Below are 23,422 nucleotides of genomic sequence, written 5' to 3'. Positions count from 1 at the left end.
TTCTTCTCTATCTATCCCTTCCCGACTACAATTTATTTCCAATTAAATCCCCTTTCATTTCTCTAAACGCAAGTAAATAAATGTTACTCAATTTTGTTTCGAGAAAGACGTCTCAGAAAGATGAATGAATTTAGTGTATCTCACATGCACTGAAGGCCATTTTCTAAAAGCTTACCTTGGTTTCTTGCATACTTCTCAGACTGGATAGGGGCAAACTGGGGTCGGTAACACAATGCATTTCCCCCTGCAAGATAACCATTCTGTCCATCGAGTTTTCCGATATTTTATTGTATCATCAATGTACACAATTTCATCTCTTGCCGGTAGCCTGAAATTTGGAAATGTGTAAGCAGTGAGAAGAATAATCCTCTCAACCAAGGCAGATTTCATCACGAAAATTCTGAAGCAGTGCTTTTGTAGAGCCATGTATAGTCTGAGCAAAATGATGCCCGAAAGTCAATCTCGCGAACCTTGCACTTCATTCAAGTTGAACAACAGCAATCTCCACATTATTGAATACTTCCGAGACGTGGGCACTGTATGTTCTCGCAATACGTGTGTACCAAAGAGATTTTCTGTGAGCTTCTCATTTTAAATTCGGTAACAGTTTAGTCACCATTGAAAAACGAAGAAGAATATACCACCTCGACGGTCCACCAAAACAGTTCTTCCGTGAACATAACATGACGGCAGTCACCGTACTCTGCGCTGTCAATCTTCCAGTGTCACCTTTAATCTGGATATACTCGCAATGTTCGAATTCAGAAATCCCACAGACAACTGTTGCAAATGTGTGTCAGAGACTTCAGAAAGGATTGGAGGGGATAAAGAATCACTGCAAGTTATATTCGGTTTGCGTTTCGGAAGATAATTTTGACTGCCTTGTGTGTATATGGCTTGGCAGAGCTGTCTGCTTTCACTGTCCTGCAGGGATGTGCAGCAGCCCTCTGCTCAAAGAATGGCAGCATCACCCGCACTTGGAAAACAGTGTCACTGTACTTGACTTGAATGAATTTGAAAATGGGGAGATGGGTAAAAGATCAGATGATAATTGGCACACAATTACTATTGTGTCAATCTTGTTATGACTATTAACATGAATAAACTTGGTGGTTTTAAGTCGTCGTCGGAAGAGATTTTTCAAGGCCACATCGAAGCATAATATTATTTGCATTTGATATAATTTTATATGTATATTTCGTCGGTGGCGTGCAACATCCTGGAAGAGCAACGTTTGTAAAATCGTCCTCTGATCGATGTCGGTAACCCTAAGGCATCGCCGTCAGATTTTAGCCAATATCTCCTTCCATTTAATAAACTATAAAAGTTCCAAAATAAGATTTGGAAAATGCTCACGATTCTTGTTTATCGAAGCTATGTCCTGTTATTGGGACTTAGAATTTGTGTTTGAGCGCGACAGGCGTTCCTACCATCCAGAGAGGACAGTCGAAGATCACAGAGTGAGATGGTGCTGCTTCTGTTACAGGTGCAACGGGCAAGATTGCAGCAAAAGGTTAATGCCAGTCCGGACATTGATAGACATTGGAGGCATTAATTTTACCGTTGAAGTAACGAATAGTGGAAATAATGTCGAATTGGTCAATCCGCAAAAAAATTGAACAAATTAACGTTTAGACGACAAGTTGCCTTATTATTTACGTGAAACGCCTGAGACATGGACTTCATTGTGATTATGATCACCAACCTCCAGAGCTCCTATGTCATTGTATTGCGACAGGAATTTCCGAAAGAGTATATCCTGTTCATCAATACTGAATAATAAGAAGAGTATGAATGCCGTATGGTGAGGCAGGTGAAGGAGAGATGGGAGCGAGTGGTGAGAGTGGTTTCAGGGAAAAATCGCGGAGAAGTTAAGTCTTGAATTTCACTTCATAAATGTCAAGAAAATTTGATGTGTTAATCAGAAATTGTCTTTGACTTAGTTTTATTTAGCAGGCAGTGTGTTTGGTCAGCCATTCAACTCTCGAAAAATTAATACGTTGTCCCACTACTGCAATTATCAACAAAATGCTCTGAAATTGCCCACATGAGCTATTCTGAACGTGGGCACACCTCCATGACGGACATGGGCTCCAGCTGCGCACCATTACAAGCACGATCCTGCAAGTTAGACACTATCCTACGTTGTAAACAACCCGCTGTTGTCTCACTGCTGCTCGGTCAAAAGACTGCAATGTTCAATTCTGAGAGAATATCAATCGCCGAATGATTGCAGTAGTTCAAAGCTCTTCACTGCCACCTTCTGAGCGCATTTTTATTGGAGAATAAACACCGTTTATTCTCCAATACTGTGAAAAAAACTCACCTTTTTCTATGTTTGCAAATTAGAGAATTTATCCGATCTCAAGTACATACTTTTCCCATGTCCTGATAAGAATTTACCAGATGTAACTTTTAATTTCAAGCCTTTTTATGATGGTTCAATATCCAAGATTTATGGTAGGTTATCAGGAACGAATAAGGTTCCTTTCGACAAAATTAAAAATGCTTGGGAACATGATCTGCAGGTTTCAATTTCTGAGGAAACTTGGAATCATATTTCTAAACTAGTTAATACTTATTCATGATGTGCGCTTCACCCCCTTCCTCAATATAAAGTAGGCAACAGAGCTCACCTGTCCAACCACAAGTTATTGCGCTTCAATTCAGATATATCTCCTTGTTGTGATAAACGCAATAATAGAGAAACTTCTTTAATTCATATCTTCTAGGCATGTCCCAGTATGAAAAAATACTGGATAGAGGTATTTCAAACTTTTTCTGTGCTTCTTAAAATAAATTTTAAGCCAAATTGTTTAACTGTATTATTTGGGATTGTTGGAAAAAAAGATATAATTCTGGAGACAACCGACACACATCAGACGCCTTTATTTCTCTTATGCCGAGAAGGCGTTTGAGAGAGTTGAATGGGAATATTTATTTAACATGTTTGAGAAATTTAATTTTAGCCAAAATTTTATTTCTGGAATTAAATTGATATATCATACACTTTTGGCTTCTGTACTGCCCAATAATCAGAGATCCCCCTTTTTTAGGCTTTTTCGAGACACTACACGCAGCTTCCCTTTAAGTCCTTTACTATTTGATATTTCCTTGGAACACTTGGCAATTCCTCTTCGTGACTCTTCCAACATATCTGGCATTATTCGTGGAGATGGGACGCATAAGGTATCATTATATGCAGATGACCTGTTACCTTATATGTCTAACCCTGAGAAATCCATTCCTGTGTAGCTTCTCACCGCATTGGCATCAAACCGGCTCCCGACATCGCGACGTCGTCGCAGGCCCCGATCCAAGATGGCGCAGGCCCTCCTTCTTCCCCAGCATTGGGTTGGGAAAGCCCGCGCACGGGAAGGTCAGGTGACATGCCCGTGACGTCAGCGCGGGAACTGTAGCGCGGGAATTGCTCAGGTATTAAAGGCGCATCGCACCCCAGTCGGCTTTACACCTTCAAATTTCGAAACCAGCGACTCTGTGTCTTGATTTGGTAGCGCGTAGCTAACCGCTACACTGGTGACTCCGACAGGCCCAAACGTTTTTGGACCCACGATGTCTGCACAGCAAGAGGTACAGGCAGTAGCCCTTAAACTGCCAACCTTCTGGACCCTCCAGCCCAGTGTCTGGTTTGACCAGACTGAGGCCCAGTTCCAGGTTCGCCAGATCACCAGGGATGACACCAAGTACTACTACGTGGTGGGCGCCCTCGACGAAGACACCGCCACCCAGGTCGAGGATTTCATCCAGGCACACCTGGAGGAGGAGAAATATGATAAGTTCAAGACTCTCCTCCTTGAGACCTTCAGTCTGCCCGACAGGAGCGAGCCTCCCGCCTCCTCCCCCTCGATGGGCTGGGTGAAAGGCCCCCCTCCGCGCTCATGAATGAAATGTTGGCCCTGGCAAACGGGCATAAGCCCTACCTGGTGTTTGAGCAGATCTTCCTGGAGCAGTTACCCGCCGACATCCACCTGCTCCTGGCAGATGCCGACTTCAGCGAATCCTGGAAGGTGGCAACCCCAGCGGATGTCCTTTGGTGGATGAAGATGGAGAGCGGGACGTCCATCGAGCGTGTCACCATGCCATGTAACCAGCAGCCTAGCAAGCCAGACCAGACCATCGAACACCCCCCACCCATCACCAGGTCTTAGGCACCGACAGACCAATGGTGCTTCTACCACCGGCTGTGGGGTGCTGACGCCCGCAGATGCTGGCCACCATGCCGGTTTCCGGGAACTGCCAGGGCAAGCCACCGCTGATGGCTATGACAGCTGGCCACCTGGAGAGCCTCTTGCATGTGCGGGACAGGTATTCTGGATGTCGGTTCGTAGTGGACACCGGAGCTGAAGTCAGCATTGTGCCTCCCAACAACGGTGAGACTCGCAACTTTACACCAGGACCCACCCTCAGAGCAGCCAACGGCAGCGCCATTTGGACCTTTGATACCCGGTTGGTACATCTCCAGTTCAGCTCCTACAAATTTACTTCGAGGTTCATCCTGGCCGCTGTCGCGCAACGACTCTGTGGGGCTGACTTCCTTCGAGCCAACAGTCTGCTGGTTCACCTGCGGGGTAAGCGTTTGGTACATGCCAGGACGTTCCAAACGCTCTCGTTGGTGAGGCCAAGCTGCCGGCCCCACACCTCGACTCCATCATCGACCAACGAGTTTTCCAGGGTCCTGGCAGTGTTCCCCTCCATATTAATGCCCCAGTTCTCCACCACCTTGCCCAAGCATGGCGTCCAGCATCACATCCACACCCAGGGCCCTCCCCTCCACGCCCGCCCCCGGCGGATACCCTCAGACAAGCTCCACCTCGCGAAGGAGGAATTCAGAAAAAAGGACGAGCTGCAGATCATCTTCAGGTCGGACAGCCCATGGGCCTCTCCTCTAGACATGGTCCCCAAGGCAGCTGGAGGCTGGCGGCCCTGTGGCGATTACCGACGCCTCAATGACATCACTACCGCAGGCCTGTACCCCATGCTGGACATTCAGGACTTTGCTGCCAACCTGCATGGGTGGTCCATTATTTCCATGGTTGACCTCATCCGCGGGTATCAAAAGATCCCGGTGCATTCTGCCCACATTCCGAAGACAGCGCTGATCACATCTATCGGCCTCTTTGAATTCGTCCGGATGTCCTTTGGTGTCAAGAACGCTGCTCAGTCCTTCCAACGACTCATGGATGCAGTCAGGCGCGACCTTGACTTCACCTTCATATACCTCGACGACATCTTGATCGCCAGCAACAGCCGCCAGGAACATTTCACGCATCTCCGCCAACTGGCCTGGTGGAATTCCGCTTGACCGTCAACCCAGCCAAATGCCAATTCAGGCTGGAGACAATCGATTTCCTGGGTCAGCAGATCGACAAACACGGCGCTTCGCCCCTGCCTGCGAAGGTCAACGCCATCTGCCATTTCGCCAGACCCACCTCCATCAAGGGCCTGCAGGAATTCCTCGGTATGGTAAACTTTTATCACTGGTTCATACCATCCGCGGCCCGCATCATGCACCTGTTGTTTGCTCTCCTGTCGGGCGGAAGCAAGGACATTGTCTGGTTGGAAGAGGCTCACACCGCGTTCATCAAAACCAAGCAGGCCTTGGTGGATGCGGTCATGTTGGTGCATCCTCGCATGGATGTCCCGACTGCCCTCACGGTCGAAGCCTCCAGCACAGCGGTCGGAGGCGTTCTAGAGCAGCTTATCAAAGGGCATTGGCAACCGCTGGCGTTCTTCAGCAGGCACCTTCGACCACCAGAGCTCAAATATAGCGCTCTCAACCGTGAGTTGTTGGCGTTGTACCTGGCCATCAGACACTTCCGTTACTTCTTGGAGGGCAGGCCGTTTATGGCTTTCACCGACCACAAGCCATTGACCTTTGCCTGCCTTCCACAAGGTGTCCGACCCCTGGTCAGCACGGCAACAGCGGCACTTGTCGTACATCTTGGAGTTCACGACTGATGTCCGCCATCTGTCGGGGAAAGAGAACGTGGTCGCGGATGCACTGTCACGGCCCACCATCCAGAGGGTGGATTTCAGCGCCTTAGCGGAGGCACAGTGAATGGACATGGAGATGCCCAGCTATCGCACCACAGTCTCGGGCCTGCAACTGCAAGACCTACTGGTAGGCACCAGTGAGCACACCATACTCTGCGATATCTCCACAGGTAGACCCCGCCACATTGTGCCAGCTGCCTGACGCAGACAGGTGTTTGATGCCATGCACGGCTTTGCACACCCATCCATCCAGACTACTGTCCGGATGGTGTCAGACAAATTTGTCTGGCATGGCCTGCGTGAACATGTTTCCAAATGGGCGCGGTCCTGCACTCAATGCCAGACGATGAAATTACAGCAGCATGTCAAGGCCCGCTTGCAGGATTTTCAGCCTACCCGTCGGAGGTTCGACCATATCCATGTCGACCTGGTCGGCCCCATCCCAGTCTCCCGAGGAGCATGGTACCTCCTCAAGATTGTTGACCGTTTTACCCTCTGGCCTGAAGCCATTCCCCTTGAGATACCTCCGCCCAGTCCTGCGCACGGGCCCTTTTGTCAACTTGGGTGGCCCGTTACGGTGTCCTGGCACATATCACTTCAGACAGGGGAGCTCAATTCACCTCTGGGCTATGGTCTTCCGTCACCAACTTGTGGGGTTCCCGGATCCACCTCACCACCACCTATCACCCGCAATGCAATGGGCTGGTGGAGAGGTTCCATCGCCACCTGAAGTCGGCGCTCATGGCCCACCTTAAGGAGCCCAACTGGGTAGAGGAACTCCCCTGGGTCCTGCTGGAGATATGCACCGCACCAAAACAGGACCTGCATGCCTCATCTGTGGAGATGGTCTATGGAACAACCTTAGTCATCCCGGGCGAGTTCCTACCAGCCCCTCGGGGGCCAGAGGAAGGACCTACCATGTCTCTCGACCGGCTGCGTCATCAGCTTGGAAGCCTGGTCCCAATTACCACCTCGCGGCACGGACAGGTCCCAGCGCATTTGCCAACTTCCCTCCAAGACTGTAAGCTTGTCTTCATCAGGAGGGGCGTGCACCGATCACCGCTGCAACGGCTGAACGAAGGGCCATCCGGGTCGTCAGGAACAATGGATCTACGTTCATGCTGGACATTGGGGGGCATGAGGAGGTGTTTACGGTTGACCATCTGAAGCCGGCTCATTTAGACTCGGACCAGCCCGTGGTGGTACAGCGAGCGCGGCGCAGGGGCAGGCCAGCCAAGTCAGAGTTTCTTTAATTCTGCTTTTCGCGACAGTATGGCCGGTTCTGGCGGAGGGTTATGTAGCGACTCACCGCACCGGCATCGACCCGGCTCCCGACATCGCGACGTGGTGGGAGACCCCGATCCAAGATGGCGCGGTACCCTCCTTCTTCCCCAGCATTGGGTTGGGAAAGCCCGCGCGCGGGAAGGTTAGGTGACGCGCGTCACGTCAGCGCGGGAACTATAGAGCGGGAATTGCTCAGCTATTAAAGGCGCACCTCGCTCCGGTCGGCTTTGGACCTTCGATTTCGAAAACAGCGACTCTGTGTCTTGATTTGGTAGTGTGGAGCTAGCCGCTACACCTGCAGTGTTATTATTGCTTGCTCAGTTGAGAGCATTTTTTCTGGCGATAAATTAAATCATAATAAGAGTGAGCTTTTCAAATCAAATATACAAGTTCCAATCTATAGACAATCACCATTCAGATTAGTGTCTGATTACTTATTTGGGGGTTAAAATTACTAAGAAATATAAGGACTTACTTTAAGTTAATTTTACCCTTAATTGATCGTGTTAAACAATTGCTTACTAAATGGTCCCCATTGTTCCTACCATTGATTGGTCGAATCAATGCTGTTAAAATGACTATTTTACCTAAATTCCTGTATCTGTTTTAGGTGATTCCAAACATTATCGCTAAATCCTTTTTTGATATTATTGATTCTAAAATTCTTTGGTAGATGGGTTTTCATTGGCTTCTCTTTTAGCGGCCTCGCTCCCCTTTGCACTTACTAAATTGAATAAACAAATGATTAATCAAATAACTAAACACACAGTACGAATATGGTTCAATTTCGTAAAATTTTTGGATTGAATAAATTTATTTTATCAAGTCCTATTCTATTAATTGTTTTACTTCAACCATCCAGAATTGATCTAGTTTGTCTTTTATGGAAAACGAAAGGGAATTACATGCTTTCGTGATCTATTCGTTAATTACTGTTTCTTGTCCTTTGAACAGTGGTCTAATAAATACAATTTGCCCAGATCACATTTTATAGATATTTACAGCTTAGAAACTTTTTAAATTCTTACTTTACCTACTTCTCCGATACCACATCAAATTGAAACTACAGAAAAAATAATACCTTTTAACCCTTATCACAACGGCTTGATAGCAATTTTTTACGATCTGATTATGAAAATACATTTAGGGATATCTGATTAAATTAAGAATGAATGGGAAAGAGAACTTCAGATACTTTTACCTATAGAGACAGGGAAGAAAATTCTCCAATTAGTTAAGACCTCTTCAATGTGTGCGAGACACTCTGATACAGTTTATGGTTGTTCATAGGACCCATATTCCTAAGGAGAAGTTAGCTTGTTTGTATAACCATATGAAACCTATCTGTGATAGATGTATTTCTGAGGAGGCTTCCCTGACACATACGTTCTGCTCCTGCCCTCTTTTGGAAAAATATTGGAAAGACGTTTTTGATATTATTTCAGTAGTATTGATTTTCGATTTACAACCTCATCCCATTACAGCAATTTTTGTGTTACCAATGATGAATTGTGGCCATTTATCTGCCCCAGCCTTTCGTATGATTGCATTTGTAACGTTGATAGCCAAGGGAACCATTCTATTTAAAAGGAAAGATCCTAAACCCGCTACTAGATTCCAATGGTTTTCCCAAACTATAGCATGTATAAACTTAGAAAATATTAGGAGTGGTACTATTGAGCCTTCGGTTAAAATTGAAGAAACTTGGAGCCTATTTATTCAGCATTTTCATATGATGTAAGCTGACCATTTCCGAATATTTTCCAATAACTTTCTATTCGAATACAGAGGACCGGAGTAAATGACATAATAATACTTTTAACCGATGAAATATGACAGCCCAGCTTTTGTTCAGTTTTTGGTTAGATTTTGTTTATTATTACTACTTGGTTTGCTATTGTTCTTTATTTTTGTTTGGACTTTTTTCATATAATCACATTTCTTTTTAAATCTTTCCCTTGTTTAGATATTCAAGAGATTGGGTGGTTCAGATTATACATCTTAGTCTTTGTGTCTGTGTACCTTGACTGTGATTATTGCAATCCCGATACCTTTGTATCATGTGCATAATTACTACTGTTATGTTTATTAATTTGGAAATTTATAAAAATATTGGAAAAGCAAGAAAAGTTAATTATGTGCAGATATTATTGCCTTCCAATCAGTGCATATATGATTTATTGGATAAATCTCTGAGAGAAGGACACTGGTAGATGAAGGACATTGATTTAAGCTGCTCCAAAGTCACTGGGACTTTATAAGAATGAGAGGAGAGTTCTCTGCAAAAGGAAAAAGAAAGGTACATATCCTGAAAGGGATTGACGGGGAAGATGGAATTTAGGGATGTTATATCTGTATATCGGGATGGCCATTTAGGGATGAGATGAGGAGGAACCTCTTCGATGACAAGGTTATAAATCAGAGGGATTCTCTTTTCCAACAAAATGTGAATACGCAGATAATGGAGGAGTTCAAACCTGATCGTCCGATGTGGACGAATATTTGGACAATCGGGGAATCAATGGACATGGTGTGCACCGGGATGACTTACATCATTGCTCCCTGATCCTCCACAAAATGTCATTCCTCCCACTGCATAACAAAGGCAGATATTGTGAAGAAATTGAGTGAAATAAAGTCACTCAAGAGGACTTGGAAGTGTTCTTTTGAGCTGAAAGTCTGATTTGATTGAGGTGTTCACAGTCAAGAAGATTTTAATTGAACAAACTAGTCCCGGTGACGGAATCGCCGGTATTTAAGTGTATCAGACTTAAAGGTATTATCAAAAGAACCAGTGATCACATGGAGAAATACTTATGGCCGCGAATTCTTCAAATCTGCAGGGCACTGCTTGGAATCTGGTGGCGAGCATTTCAGGGTAGGGTTGCCACTTGAATTGAAAATAATTAACATCCATTCAGCGTGGAGATGTGAAGCAATGACGAGCGAATTCTGACGGTTGACAGGGATTAACTCTCTACCTCACAATCTGTCTCTCTCTGTCTCCGTCTCTCTCTCTCTCTCCCTCTCTCTCTCTCGTTCTCTGTTACTCTCTCCATCTCGCCTTCTCTCTCTCATTCTCTGTCCCTCTGCCTCTGCCCTTCTCTTATCCCTGTCGCTCTCTCCCTCTCTCTCTTTCTCTCTCTCTCTGTCTCTCTGTTTTTATGTATATGTATTTTAATATGCCCTGCACTCACCACATTTCCCTGAGGAAAATCCCTGTTTGATTCAACAGTTTATTGTTGCCCAATGCTGTATGATTTCGCTATGAGAGAACACCACCCCAATATCCGCAAGTTTACGTAAAGCCGAGAATTGCAAGAAACAAAGTGTAAGGTTTATAATTATTTTAAAGCAACCCCATCATTGTTGAGTGTGAATATGATGGTCTTGCGGGATAAAGGATGGGCATGAAGTGCTAAGTGCTGGGAATGTAAAGTGCAGTTGGGTACAGACGATCCGTCTGCAGAGTCTAATTTTTCTGCTGGAATATAATGGAGATTCCGGGTAAATTTCAGGTCCGGACATTTCTTATCGTCTTTATCAATGCAACATTGCACCGACCGAATCTCCAGCCGAATTACCAAACTACAAATAATTAACAAACTCGTTAATCACGGCAGGCGTTGGGGAACTGAGCGCTGATGGGGACGTTCTGATGAAGTCGTTAACCTGAAATATAACCTCAAGTTTTCTCTTCGCAGACGCTGCCCGATGTGCCAAATACTGTAATTACTGCATTTTCCTTTAATATTGGGATTCCACGGTAATAATACCAAGCTGCCATGCCCGGTTCACACGGGTATTTAGCTGGATGGACGCAGTCCATATTGACAGGGGCTATATCGGAGCAGTGTTACACACAGACTGACATCAACAACTGCCTTTGCTGCATTCCTCTGATTCCGGAGAACGCATCGTACGGTTGTCGCCGGGCAGAGGCTCAGCAACGCTGTAAGTTTGTGATTCCTGATCGAAACTGAGAGGAAAACCAGCATCGGGAGCTCAGAACTAAGGGCAAAGATAACTATTTTTTACTGGTCATCGTTTGAGTAAAAAATAAAACAAAGGGAAACAACATTGCAGTTGTGATCCGTTCGTTTACTTTATTCAACGGCTATGAAGAATACTTGGGTTATAACAGCAATATCCGTGTCACTGGTTAACGTTATTCAATGCACAAAAGCAATATTAAGTCACCTTGATGCTTCAATCAACATCTACAATCTTTCTGCAGAACTGCATTTAAAGAGAAAACGTCATAATATTCAAAGTATTCTCTTCAAATTGCATTTTTTTAATTAAAACTCGGAAGTCCAGTATATTTCTAACTTGTTGCTACATGAAAGAACTGAATAGTGATCATCAAACTTTTTCGGTCTCAGCTCACAAACTTCCGACATCAGATACATCTGGATCTCTCGATGTTTGCCTTAAATGGGTTCGCTTGACTTTCGTGCTGAACCACACAGGAGTAAAGTTCGTGTGTTTTCCACTCCAGGGCTGGAACAGTCAGGTAGCTGCTCGTACTGAAGGTGTTGTCCGTTTCCTGCTGGATCGGGCTGGTCTCAACGCCACTGCTTCTCGCACTGCCGTCCACGGTCCACTCAATGTTCACAGCGCCCGGATTAAACCCGTTCACCAAACACACCAGGGTGGCGGTGCCCTTTGCCGTAACTTCATCCGCTGCAGGCGGCAGAACAGTCAGGACAGGTGACCGTGGACCTGTTTAAAAGAAGTCACGGTTAAATCAGAGGAATTTCTGTCGCTGAGATAACATATTTGTTGAAAATGTAATTAGTATCGCACTGATCTATTCAGATTAACAAATAATTTGTTATTTTCTATTAAGCCATTTAAAATTATCACATCCACGGAATCTAAAAATCAAATCCGGATGAATAGTCGGCTAAATAATCTCCGTGAACGTTAATGAGATAGATTCTTACTGCGAAGTTTATTTTGTATGTTCCCCCACTCTTACTTCGGTTTGTTTTTGTTCAAATAAAAATCAAAAGATATAAGCGATTCACGGTCGTGAGATTTTTAGAAGTAGATTCAAAATTATTTTGGTCTGTGCACACACTTCACGGGAATTCGACGTTACTTAAGTACCGCAGTAATATAAGCATAGGAGTCTAATGGACGCCGTAGTCACCGATTCACAGATGTCCCTCTGCGGCAAGGATGAATCTAAAGCTTAATTTATACTTGAAATGTTTATCTGCCTCCTCGAAATGCCGCACTGCGCATTAAAAGAATTAACTAAATCCTGGAGTAAAACTGGGAAACGCGCTCTTTCATTATTTGGGGAGAAAAGTTGTCACTGTTAAACATATCAGCTGGAAAGACGACGATGTTAAACTTCACCGGTGCTGAAAGCCCGTTACTCAAGCAAATCACTTTCAAATATCGACATTATTATCGTTTTTGGAATTTGTCGCTGCAGCTATGGAAACTTCAACAACATATTTCACAATTACTTTCCATGTAAAGAGAGTTCAAGGAGGTTTAATGATACATCATTCATCAACTGCGTGATTAATTCAAATTTGCTAAGAATTTTCATTCTAAGCACAGGGAATGGAATTAAATACTGGCTGGTTCCATCACAATCTTGAGTGCATTCACAGGATATAAATTTCATGAAATGTCAGAACTTGTTCCCGGACGATGATTGCTTTGAAATGGCTTTGATGTAGAAATGTGATTCTGCTGTGCTAAAGCAGTACTGCAAAATCTTGCAGTGATATATGGAATGTATTCAGCAGTTCAAATTGAATTTGAAACTGTTGTTTCAATATCAAAGACAAATTGTTTCGTCTTATCACGGCACCGCAGAGCAGGAAATCAAAGGGTAAGAAGGTGCATGGATGTGGCGATATTCCGGTGGGTTCGCTCATTCGTTCAGATTCCCTCAGCGCCGTATGTTATTATGAAAAAATGACTGTTGTTCTGTCAAAGCTCACCAGAAAGCATTAGCTCCCAATTCTAGTTATTTCACTGAACTATGACCAAGTGAGCCAGGATCGTGTGCAGGGGCTGCGTTTACAGCAGCAGCACATGATTTGAATCTAAATACACTTAGAATTGCAAATAAAATATGAACTGCGTTGATGTTAATTAAATAATTATTTTCCGTAAATTAACAAGAATCTTCAGCAGTGTGATGTTTACTTTCTCTTGTAAGTTAGGGATAAATTATGTTAATTTAAGTTAATAATAACTCGTGTTTGTAATGTGCTGTTCTACTGTTGAAAAAAAAGTATTTTTCATGACTTTTATATCCTGTGAATCTATACTAATGGCAACAAACTTCAACTTGAACTTATACTTAACTTAGGATGAAGACATATTACTTACTTCCAATACTCAGTCTCGTTCCTTTGCCGAAGAACACTGCATTGCTAACCTCCACAGCACAGTAATAGTCCGCAGCGTCCTCCGATTGAACGTTGGGTATTGTGAATGTCGATGTCATGCCTGATACTGAGAGGGAGAAACGGTCTGGGATTCCCGGACCTTTGGCAGTGCTGCCGCTATAATAGTACATTAGAAGCCGGGGAGTGTTTCCAGGAATCTGTTGGTACCAGGACATGTAGCTGATGCCTGAACTGGAGCCAGACAGGGTACAGGTCAATTGCACGTTTTGTCCTGGGGAGGCGGACTTCGAAGGCGGCTGATTTACCCTAACTTCCGCGTTTAAACCTGAAAATGAGACAGCAATGAAGAAGAACATTGAGATAGTTGAAGTACTTGAGAGAAGCTCCATTCAATGATGCTCGGCTGTAATTCTAATATCTGGGAAAGTAAAATACTCACAAAGTGCGCAAAACACCAATGTGCCGACGACACGGATCCAGTAAGACATTTTAACTAACTGTTGGACTCCAGAACCGGCACGTTGACTGTTTCCGGATGAAGTGGCGTCTAAACTTTCTCACTGGCTCCTTTTATGAATCGTGAAACGAGCGATCACCGCCTGTTCCTTATCGATGCAAATCAGTCGAACCAGATACTCATCAAAGCCAATCAGAAGTTGCCAGATTCTTCCTGTATTAAAATGCACCGCTGCTGAGAAGCATGAGGGTCTTATTTTGGATCTTTGTATATATAATTAGATTTGTGTTTTCTTAAACGTAGAACAATCATTGTATCCGTTGCCGTTCCATGAAAAACGTCAGTCGACTTCTGTGTGGTCTCGCAATACATATCTATGAAAGAGATTTTCTGTGAGTTTCGAATATGAAATTTGGTAACTGTTTAGTGTCTATTAAAAAAAAGCAGAATATTCCCTCTAGACGCAGCACCTAAACAGTTCTTCCGTGAACTTAACATGAAGGCAGTCACTCTCCTCTGCGCTGACTTTTCATTCAATATCACCTTTCATCGGGATATATTCGCACTGTTCGAATTCAGAAATCCCACAAACCACCGCTGTGGATGTGTATCATAGACCTTAGAAAGTACTAGGGGGGATAGAGTTTCATTTCAAATTACATTAAATTTGACGGTTCGCGAGATAATGTTGACTACTTTGTGTATACCTCGCTTGGGAGAGCTTTCTAATGTTCGTGTACAACATGAATGTGCAGCAGCCCTTTGCCCAAAGAACGACAGCAGCAGTCGGACTTGCAAAAGTATCACTGTATTTGAGTTCAACGAAGCCGACTATAGGGAAATGCGTTTAATATCAGTAGATAAGAGGCGCCCAATTACTAATGGGACAATCCTTTTAAGACAATTTACTAAAACTTTAGCCAAAAGGTGAACAGATTTGGTAGTTTTAAATCGTCGTCAGAAGGGATTTGTCAGGGCCACCCCCGGATACAATGAAAACATCGCTTCATTCGGTAATTGAATGAAAGGGGCCAATTACTATTGGGTTAATCCAGTTCAGACTATTTACTCATATTCTAGCTAAAAGACTAACAGATTCGCTATTTTGAAATCGTCATATACTCCTGCCTAGAATTAGAAATTAAAATGATTTTTTTAACATTCACGTGATAGGGTGATTGGTCTGAGTTACCACTTTGCTGGATCGATTCGGATCAGATTATTGATGAATACCAAATTTTAGTCTGTCTCAACAACACCTGTATTATTGACGAGGGACGAAAACAGCGCTATTGTATTTGACTTTAATGAAGATAAAAATGGGGACATACGTATAATATCAGCAGATAATTGGCACCCAATTACTATTCAGTCGATCCTGTTAAGATTATTTATTTAAATTCTAGCTGAATGATTAACAGATACGGTCGGTTTCAATCGCCGTCAGAAGAAATTTGTCGCGACCACCCCATGTGGTCCTGATAAATCATGCGTACTATTGATGTACAATTTTATTTACACGATCTAATTTTATATATTTATAATCGCCGATGGCTTGCATCATCACGAAAGACCAACGTTTGTAAAATCGCCCTCTGTTCGCTGACGGTATCTGTTCTGTTTTGCATGCGTATCGCCATCAGATTTCCGGCGAAATTCTCATTCCATTTTATAAACTGTAAAAGTTCCAAAGTTAACAATTGGAAAATGCTAGGATTGTTGTTTATCGGGACTTAGAATTTGTGTGTGCGCTCGAAAGCCATTTCTAACATCCAGACCGAACAGGCGAAGATCACGGAGTGAAATGGCGCTGCTTCTATAACAAGAGCAACAGGCAAGATTGCAGCAAATGGTTTATGCCAGTCCCGACATTGATAGCAACTGGAGGCATTAATTTCTAAAATGGAAATAATAAACAGTGGAAATTATGCCGAAATGGTAAAACAGGATAAAGAATTAAAGTAATTTAAGTTGATGGGAATATTGAGACTACATATGTTTTATCGTTTGAGAGAAGGGGCTGAGATGTACAGTTAAGAATAATCTAATTAAGAAAGTGCCACAAACATTCTAAATGCTTCTGTTCCATGTAATGTGAATGCAGATCAAAGTGTTTTATCGTTTCCGAGAAGCGACTGAGGTGTCGACTTAAGAAAGATCTATTTGAGAAAGTGCCACATTCCTAGTGCCTTCTGTTCCATGTAACGTGAATGTAGATGAAACGGTGAAGATTGAAACAAGTTGTGAAACCCGGCACTTTTCAATTCTGAGAGAATATTCGTACCCGAAACATTGCAGTAGTTCAAAGAGGAATTTTAAAGGACAACAAACACCGCTTTCCCAGCGATTCACTCACCCACAGATGTATAAAAGTGAGGAAGTGCACATGATGAAGTCCGGGCGAGCAGGTGGTACTGCTGAGCTCGTGTTTCATCTTTCGCATTCGAGGATGGTCGACATGGTGTCCGCATAAAACAGATTTGGCTCCACTGAACTTCCAGATGTCTATCAGTATTTTATGTCTACACGGCACAAGTACAAAGCCTCCGAGTGGCCTGAAGTTTAGACATGTGGAAAGACCGAGGGCGACATTTAGACAGACTGACTGAATAGGCAGATTCGAGGTAACTATATTTTAATGTGTAAAGCTTTGAAGTGACTTATCTCTGCCAGGGTCCCAGGATGTTTTCCGCAACGTCCCGGGATAAAATAGGTCAGACCTCGCGGATTTAACCGGTTTTATGCGCCACTACACCGCCAACACCTTTTCCTTACTATAGTCAATATGTTTCCGGACATCGCTGTTCTCTTCCCTGATCTCGCTAACTTCCATAACTTCCTCCACGGTAAACACCGAAAAAAAGTAATCATTTGAGAGCTCGCCCACCTCCCGTGGCTCCACACACAGACAACCACACTGATATTTAAGGCGGCGTATTCTCTTCCCTGTTATCCTTTCACAGGTAATATACTTATCGAAACTTTTAGGATTCTGCTTTATCCTATCTGCCAAGAATCACTCATATCCCCTCTTAGCTTTCCCAATTTCCTTCTGAAGTATACTCCTGCATCTATTGTACTTCCGAAACCACTCACTTCGTCTCACTTGCCGCTACCAGGCATATGCGTCCCCCTTTTTCCTAACCATAGACTTAATATCCCTCATCATCCAGGTTTGAACAATCCTGCCGGCCTTGTCTTTTACTCTACAGGAAAATGTTGGGCCTGAACTCCACCTACCCCGCTTTTGATACCCATCCACTTGCCAGGTTCCTTTACCTGCTCACTCTCACAATTATTTTCCCTATCCTCTCACCCCGACCCTCACACCTGCACTGCACCAGCAGTAATTTATAGATTACAATCTTTGAGGTGTTTCTACACCTTTACATAATTCCCTAAATTCACCCTGCAGGACCTCAACGTTTATATTATCTTGTACGAATGTCATTGGCACCAATATGCACCACGACCTCCGCTGTTCCAGCAGCATCTATGCAGGGAAATGGACAGTCGTCGTTTCGATCGCAACTCTTCATCTGGACTGCTCTTCAAGAATAACTTTTTAATCGGTGTCGTCGGCCTCGACATGCAGCGGCGGAGTCAGCAGTGGGATCCAGCGGCGCCCACAGCGTTGTGATGAATTGTCTCGACTCCAAATGTCGGCTGTCCATTTCTCTCAATAGAAGCTGCCCGACCCACTGACTTCCTCCAGCGTTTTATGTGATGCTGCAGGCTCAGGCATTCGGAGACTCTTGTGTCTCAAGTCTGTACAACGACCCCTGTCTGACACCATCCCCTATGACAATGTACTATAACGATTTGGAGAGATCCTTGACCTTGACACTTGGGAGGCAACTATCAACCTGGTATCTCAGTCGCAGCCACATAATCTCCTGACTGACCACTTAATGTTTAGCCTCCTTTCCCTACAGCCCACCTTGATTCCAGGTTGCTGTGCATCAGAGACAGTCTTTGTGCCACAGATCTTGCTGTTTCAGGTGTCCTCCTCTGAAAGACAACCCCCCAACAGTATCCAAAAAATATACTTGTTGCTTCGGATAATAGCAACAGGGGAATGCGTCAACCCCTGTCCATCCCCTCTGCCTTTCCTTGTGTCCACCCACATACCTGATGCCGGTTCTTTCGGTATGACACTTACTAAGACTCCTGTTAATGAATCACTTCACTCCCGAGTGTGTTCAACTGCAGCTGAAGTCGCTCGTGCTGCAGGTGAACATATTCCTGCAGGTATAGTCACCAAAGACACAAGAAGTCTCCCTGATCTTCAACGTTCTGCAAGACGAGCATGTGTCCTCTCGACAAAACAACTCTAAGCCACTAAGTCCACAGAAGAAAGGGAAAGATCTCAACACGTCTTAACATACCACTGTTCCGAATCTGCGCTGACGTTTCTCCAGACAAAGCCAACTGGATCGGGCATTTTTGGTGGGATCTACACACCTGGTAAACGTTGCAATTAGGTGAACCGGGAGAGCATCATTAACAGGCTCATAGGTTTGAAGTGCCACCTGTTTTTTTTATCATGAATTGTGTGACCCATGATGCGATACGGAATGGTGATAACATGGACAGTACATTAGGGTCATCACTGAGCCTTGGTATTATTACTTGGTCGCTTTTTATACTGGTCAATATTTATACTTCGAAATCACTAAGGCACATATTGCCGTGATGTTATCTACTTATATTGTTATTGTTATTGGTTTATTACTGTCACTTGTACCGAGGTACAGTGAAAAGCTTGTCTTACATACCGATCGTGCAGGTCAATTCATTACACCCTGCAGTTACATTGAGTTAGTACAAAGTGCATTGATGTAGAACAGGTTAAAACAGTAACAGTAGAGATTAAAGTGTCACAGCTGCAGAGAAAGTGCAGTGCAATAATGTGCAAGGTCACAACAAGGTAGATCGTGAGGTCATAGTCCATCTCATTGTATGAAGAAACAGTTTAATAGTCTTATCACAGTGGAGTAGAAGCTGTCCTTATGTCTGGTGGTATGTGGCTTCAGGCACCTGTATCTTCTACCCGATGGAAGAGGAGAGAAGACAGAATGACCCGGTTGGGTGCGGTCTTTGATTATGCTGGCTGCTTCACCAAGACAACCAGGGGTAAAGACAGAGTCCAAGGAGGGGAGACTGGTGTCGGTGATGCGATGAGCTGTGTCCACAACTATCTGCAGTTTCTTGCGGTCCTGGGAGGTGCAGTTGCCGTCCCGAGCCCTGGTATATCCGGATAGGATGCTTTCTATGGTGCATCGGTAAAAGGTGGTGAGAGTCAAAGGGGACAAACCGAATTTCGTTAGCCTCCTGAGGAAGTGGAGGCGCTGGAGAGCTTTCTTGGCAGTGGTTTCAACGTCAATTGACCAGGACAGGCTGTTGGTGATGTTCACTCCCAGGAACTTGAAACCTTCAGTCCTCTCGAACTCAGTACCATAGACGTAGGCTGCTGCATGTACACCGCCCCCTTTCCTGAAGCCAATGACCAGCTCTTTTGTTTTGAACCAGGCATTGCATGCATGTGCTGCCAGTTTTGTTCCAATATCAATATGTTCATGGGAGAGCATTGCAAATCATCGAAAATCACCCACTGCTCTGTGGAAATACATTTTTTTTATTTGAACTTTGTTTTTCAGGATAAATAGAAGCGTTATTTAAACCTGACACGACTATTATGGAAATAAAGCTTAACACAAAAGGCACCATCTGTGATCATTTTAAAAGAAGAATATAGGAAAATACGAGTAGGCCACTCTGCCTCTCAAGCTTGTTCCTTCCCATGCAATATGTTCATGGCTGATTTATGTTGGCGTTAACACCATTTCGGTGCAAGTTCTCCATCACCGTTAATTCCAAAATTTTTCAAATGTTTATCCATATCCTCCTTAAATATAACTACTGAGCTTTCCTTCCTGAACCTCTCAGGCTTAGAATTGCAGAGATTTACTGTTCTATGAGAGAAGATATTTCATACGCACCTCAGTTTTACATGGCCAGTAATTCTTTTGCAATATGCTTTCTTGATCGTGATTCTCCCACCACTGGAAACAGCTGAACACCTACCCTGTCAAATCCGCTTGGAATCTTAAGTGTTTGAATAAGGTTATCATCAGTCTTCTATACTGCAAAAAATACCAACAATATTAATTATCCTCTCTTGACAGGAAACCCTCTCATCTCTGGAGTTAGCTTGGCGAATCTGTTTGGAGAACATGCATTGCTACTATATCCTTTCTTTTTGGTATGGAGACTAAAACTGTGCAAAAAAATTCCATGTGTGGCCTTCGCTTGATGCAGTGTTTCGATTTGAAATGTCGATCTTTCTTTTCCATACATAGATGTTGTGAACCCATTGAATTCTTCCAGACGTTTGTTTTTGTTTTGTTCTCGGTTGCGGCATCTGCCGTCTGTTTTGTATCCATGTCATGTTGGCTATTTTCCAATCTTCTGGTGCACTTCATGAATTTAGCATGAACATAGAACGTAGAACACATAACAGTACAGTACAATACAGGCCATTCGGCCCACAATCTTGTGCGGACGTTTAAATCTCGCCTAGGACAATCAAACCCCTTCCTCCCAATTTTCCCTCCATTTTAAATTGCTCCATAGGCTTATCTGGTAATCGTTTGAATTTGACCAACGTACCTGCCTCATCCACAGCCCCAGAGAGTGCATTCCATGTCCCAACCGCTCTGTGGGTAAAAAGACCTTCCTCTGATATCTATCTACATTAAATTTCTCACCCATTACTTTAAAGCCATGTCCTCTTGTATTGAGCATTTGTGCCCTGGGAGAGAGTCGCTGGCTGTCCACTCTAACTATTACACATAATATTTTGTACACCTCTGTCATGTCTCCTCTCATCCTCCTTCTCTCCAAAGAGTAAAGGAGGATGAGAGGACACATGAGCTCTCCCGAGCTCCCTTCGTCTCTCCTCATACTGCATACTCTCTAAACCAGGAAGCTCACTGGTATATCTCCTCTGAACCCTTTCCAATGCTTCAACATCCTTCCTATAATGTGGCGACCAGAACTGGACACAGTACTGCATGTGTGGTCCAACCAGACTTTTATAGAGTTGCATCATTACTTCGCGGCTAGTAAACTTGATCCCTCCACTTATGAAAGCTAATACCCCATCAGATTTCTTAACTACCCTATCCAACTGTGAGGCAACTTTCAGGGATCTGTGGATATGGACACCCAAACCCCTCTGCTCCTCCACACTACCAATAATCCTGCTATTTACTTTGTACTCTGCCTTGGAGTTTGTCCTTCCATAGTGTACCACCTCACACTTCTCCGGATGAAACTCCATCTGCCACTTCTAAGCCCAAATCTGGAACCTATCAATATCCCTCTGCAATCTTCGACAAACTTCGGCACTATTCACAACACCACCAACCTTTGTGTCGTCTTAAAACTTGCCAACCCACCCTTCTACCCCGTCATCCACGTCATTAATATAAATCACGAAAAACAGAGGTCCCAGAACCGATCATTGTGGGACACCAGTAGTCACAGCCCTCCAATCTGAATGCACTCCCTCCACCACAACCCTCTGTTTTCCACGAGCAAGGAAAGTCTGAATCCACATGGCCAAGCTTCCCTGGATCCCATACCCACTCATCTTTTGAAGAAGCCTACCATGTGGGACCTTGCCAAATGCCTTAATAAAATCCACGCAGACCACATCTACTGCACTCCCCTCATCAATATGTCTGAATACCTCCTCAAAGAAAACTTTCAGGCTTGTGACACATGATCTGCCCTTCACAAAGCCATGCATACTGTCTCTGACCAGACCATGATTCTCTAAATGCCCGTAGATCCTATCGCTAAGAATCCTTTCTAACAGACGTAAGCATCACTGATCTATAATTCCCGGGACTATCATTACGATCTTTTTTGAATAAGGGGACAACGTTTGCCTCCAATCCTCCAGTAACGTTCCCGTGGACAACGAGGACTCAAAGATCTTAGACAGCTGTTCAGCAATCTCCTCCCGCGCCTCGTGGAGCAGCCTGGGGAATATTCCGTCAGGGCCTGGGGACCTATCTGTCCTAATATTTTCTAACAACTCCAACACATCCTCTCTCTTGATATCAACATGATCTCGAACATTAACCTAACCAACATTGTCCTCAGCGTCATCAAGGGCCCTGTCCTTGGTGAATACTGAAGAGAAGTATTGATTGAGGACCTCACCCACTTCCGCAGCTTCCAGACACATCTTCCCACCTTTATCCCAAATCGGTCCGAACTTTACTCTGGTCATCCTTCTGATCTTCACATAGGTGAAAATGCCTTGGGGTTTTCCTGAACCCTACTCGCCAAGGGCTCGTCATGTCCCCATCTTGCTCTCCTCAGCCCCTTCGTAATTTCCTTCCTTGCTACCCTATATTCCTCGAGAGACCTAACTGATCCTTGCTGCCTAAACCTGATGTATGCTGCCTTCTTCGTCCGAACCATATGTTCCAGCTCTCTGCTAAACCATGTTTCCTTCACCCTGCCATTCTTTCTCTGCCTCGCCAGGACAAATTTATCCCTAACATCCTACAAGAAATCCCTCAACAACGATCACATCTTCATAGTATATTTCCCTTCAAAAATGTGATCCCGATTGACACTCGCAAGTTCTAGCTTTATAGTCCCAAATTTGCCCTTCCACAATTAATATTTGCCTGTCCTCTTTGCTCCTATCCATGTCCATGACAATGCTAACAGTCAGGGAGCGGTGGTCACATGTTATTGACATTTTCATCTGTATCTTGATAAGTGACGTGATCGACACCTTACGTAGGGCATGGTAGACAACCTGGATCAATAATTTTCAAGTATTATTTGCCAACCCCTCACTTCAAGTGACTCAGATTTTCTGAATTGCCATGCCTTCTTTATACAGTAGATCATTAACCTATATAAATAGATCATTATATATCATTCACATATATGGATATAGCTGCCTTCTGTCTCCCCACCGCCCTCTTTCTGTGTTGTCTAATATACCATGCATTGTACTTTCACTAACATTTTTAGAAACGACCAGGATTAATCCTTTGAAAAGATACCCTCTACCCTTCTTGAAACGGAAATTGCAGACGTCTCATACACTCCTCAGCTGTCAACCACAGTCACCTTCCGCCCAACATCCCTTCCTCCGTCGCTTTGGAAAAACCCGCCCAGTTAACAATTAGGTAATGCAAATATTGTAAAGCTACGTAGTACTTACACTCACATCAATAAATAATTCTGC

General features: G+C 44.1%; 3 protein-coding genes across 3 annotated transcripts in view; all 3 read right to left on the bottom strand.

Annotated features, from left to right (window-relative positions):
- Positions 1-14,223, bottom strand: part of LOC127579174 (immunoglobulin lambda-1 light chain-like) — a 69,800-nt gene extending 55,577 nt beyond the window's left edge. Inside the window, 1 exon segment of the mRNA XM_052031784.1 lies at positions 14,122-14,223. Within this exon segment, the coding sequence (XP_051887744.1) occupies positions 14,122-14,170 (49 nt within the window). The 5' untranslated portion in view covers positions 14,171-14,223.
- Positions 1-23,422, bottom strand: part of LOC127579173 (immunoglobulin lambda-1 light chain-like) — a 70,667-nt gene that overhangs the window by 9,152 nt on the left and 38,093 nt on the right. The window lies entirely within an intron of this gene.
- Positions 1-23,422, bottom strand: part of LOC127579172 (immunoglobulin lambda-1 light chain-like) — a 63,351-nt gene that overhangs the window by 25,574 nt on the left and 14,355 nt on the right. The window lies entirely within an intron of this gene.

The sequence above is a fragment of the Pristis pectinata genome, chromosome 17 (genome assembly GCF_009764475.1).
Source record: "Pristis pectinata isolate sPriPec2 chromosome 17, sPriPec2.1.pri, whole genome shotgun sequence".
In the NCBI taxonomy this organism is placed as follows: Eukaryota; Metazoa; Chordata; class Chondrichthyes; order Rhinopristiformes; family Pristidae; genus Pristis; species Pristis pectinata.
Note: the sequence above shows the minus strand (reverse complement) of the source record. Positions and strands in the feature narration are given on the sequence as shown.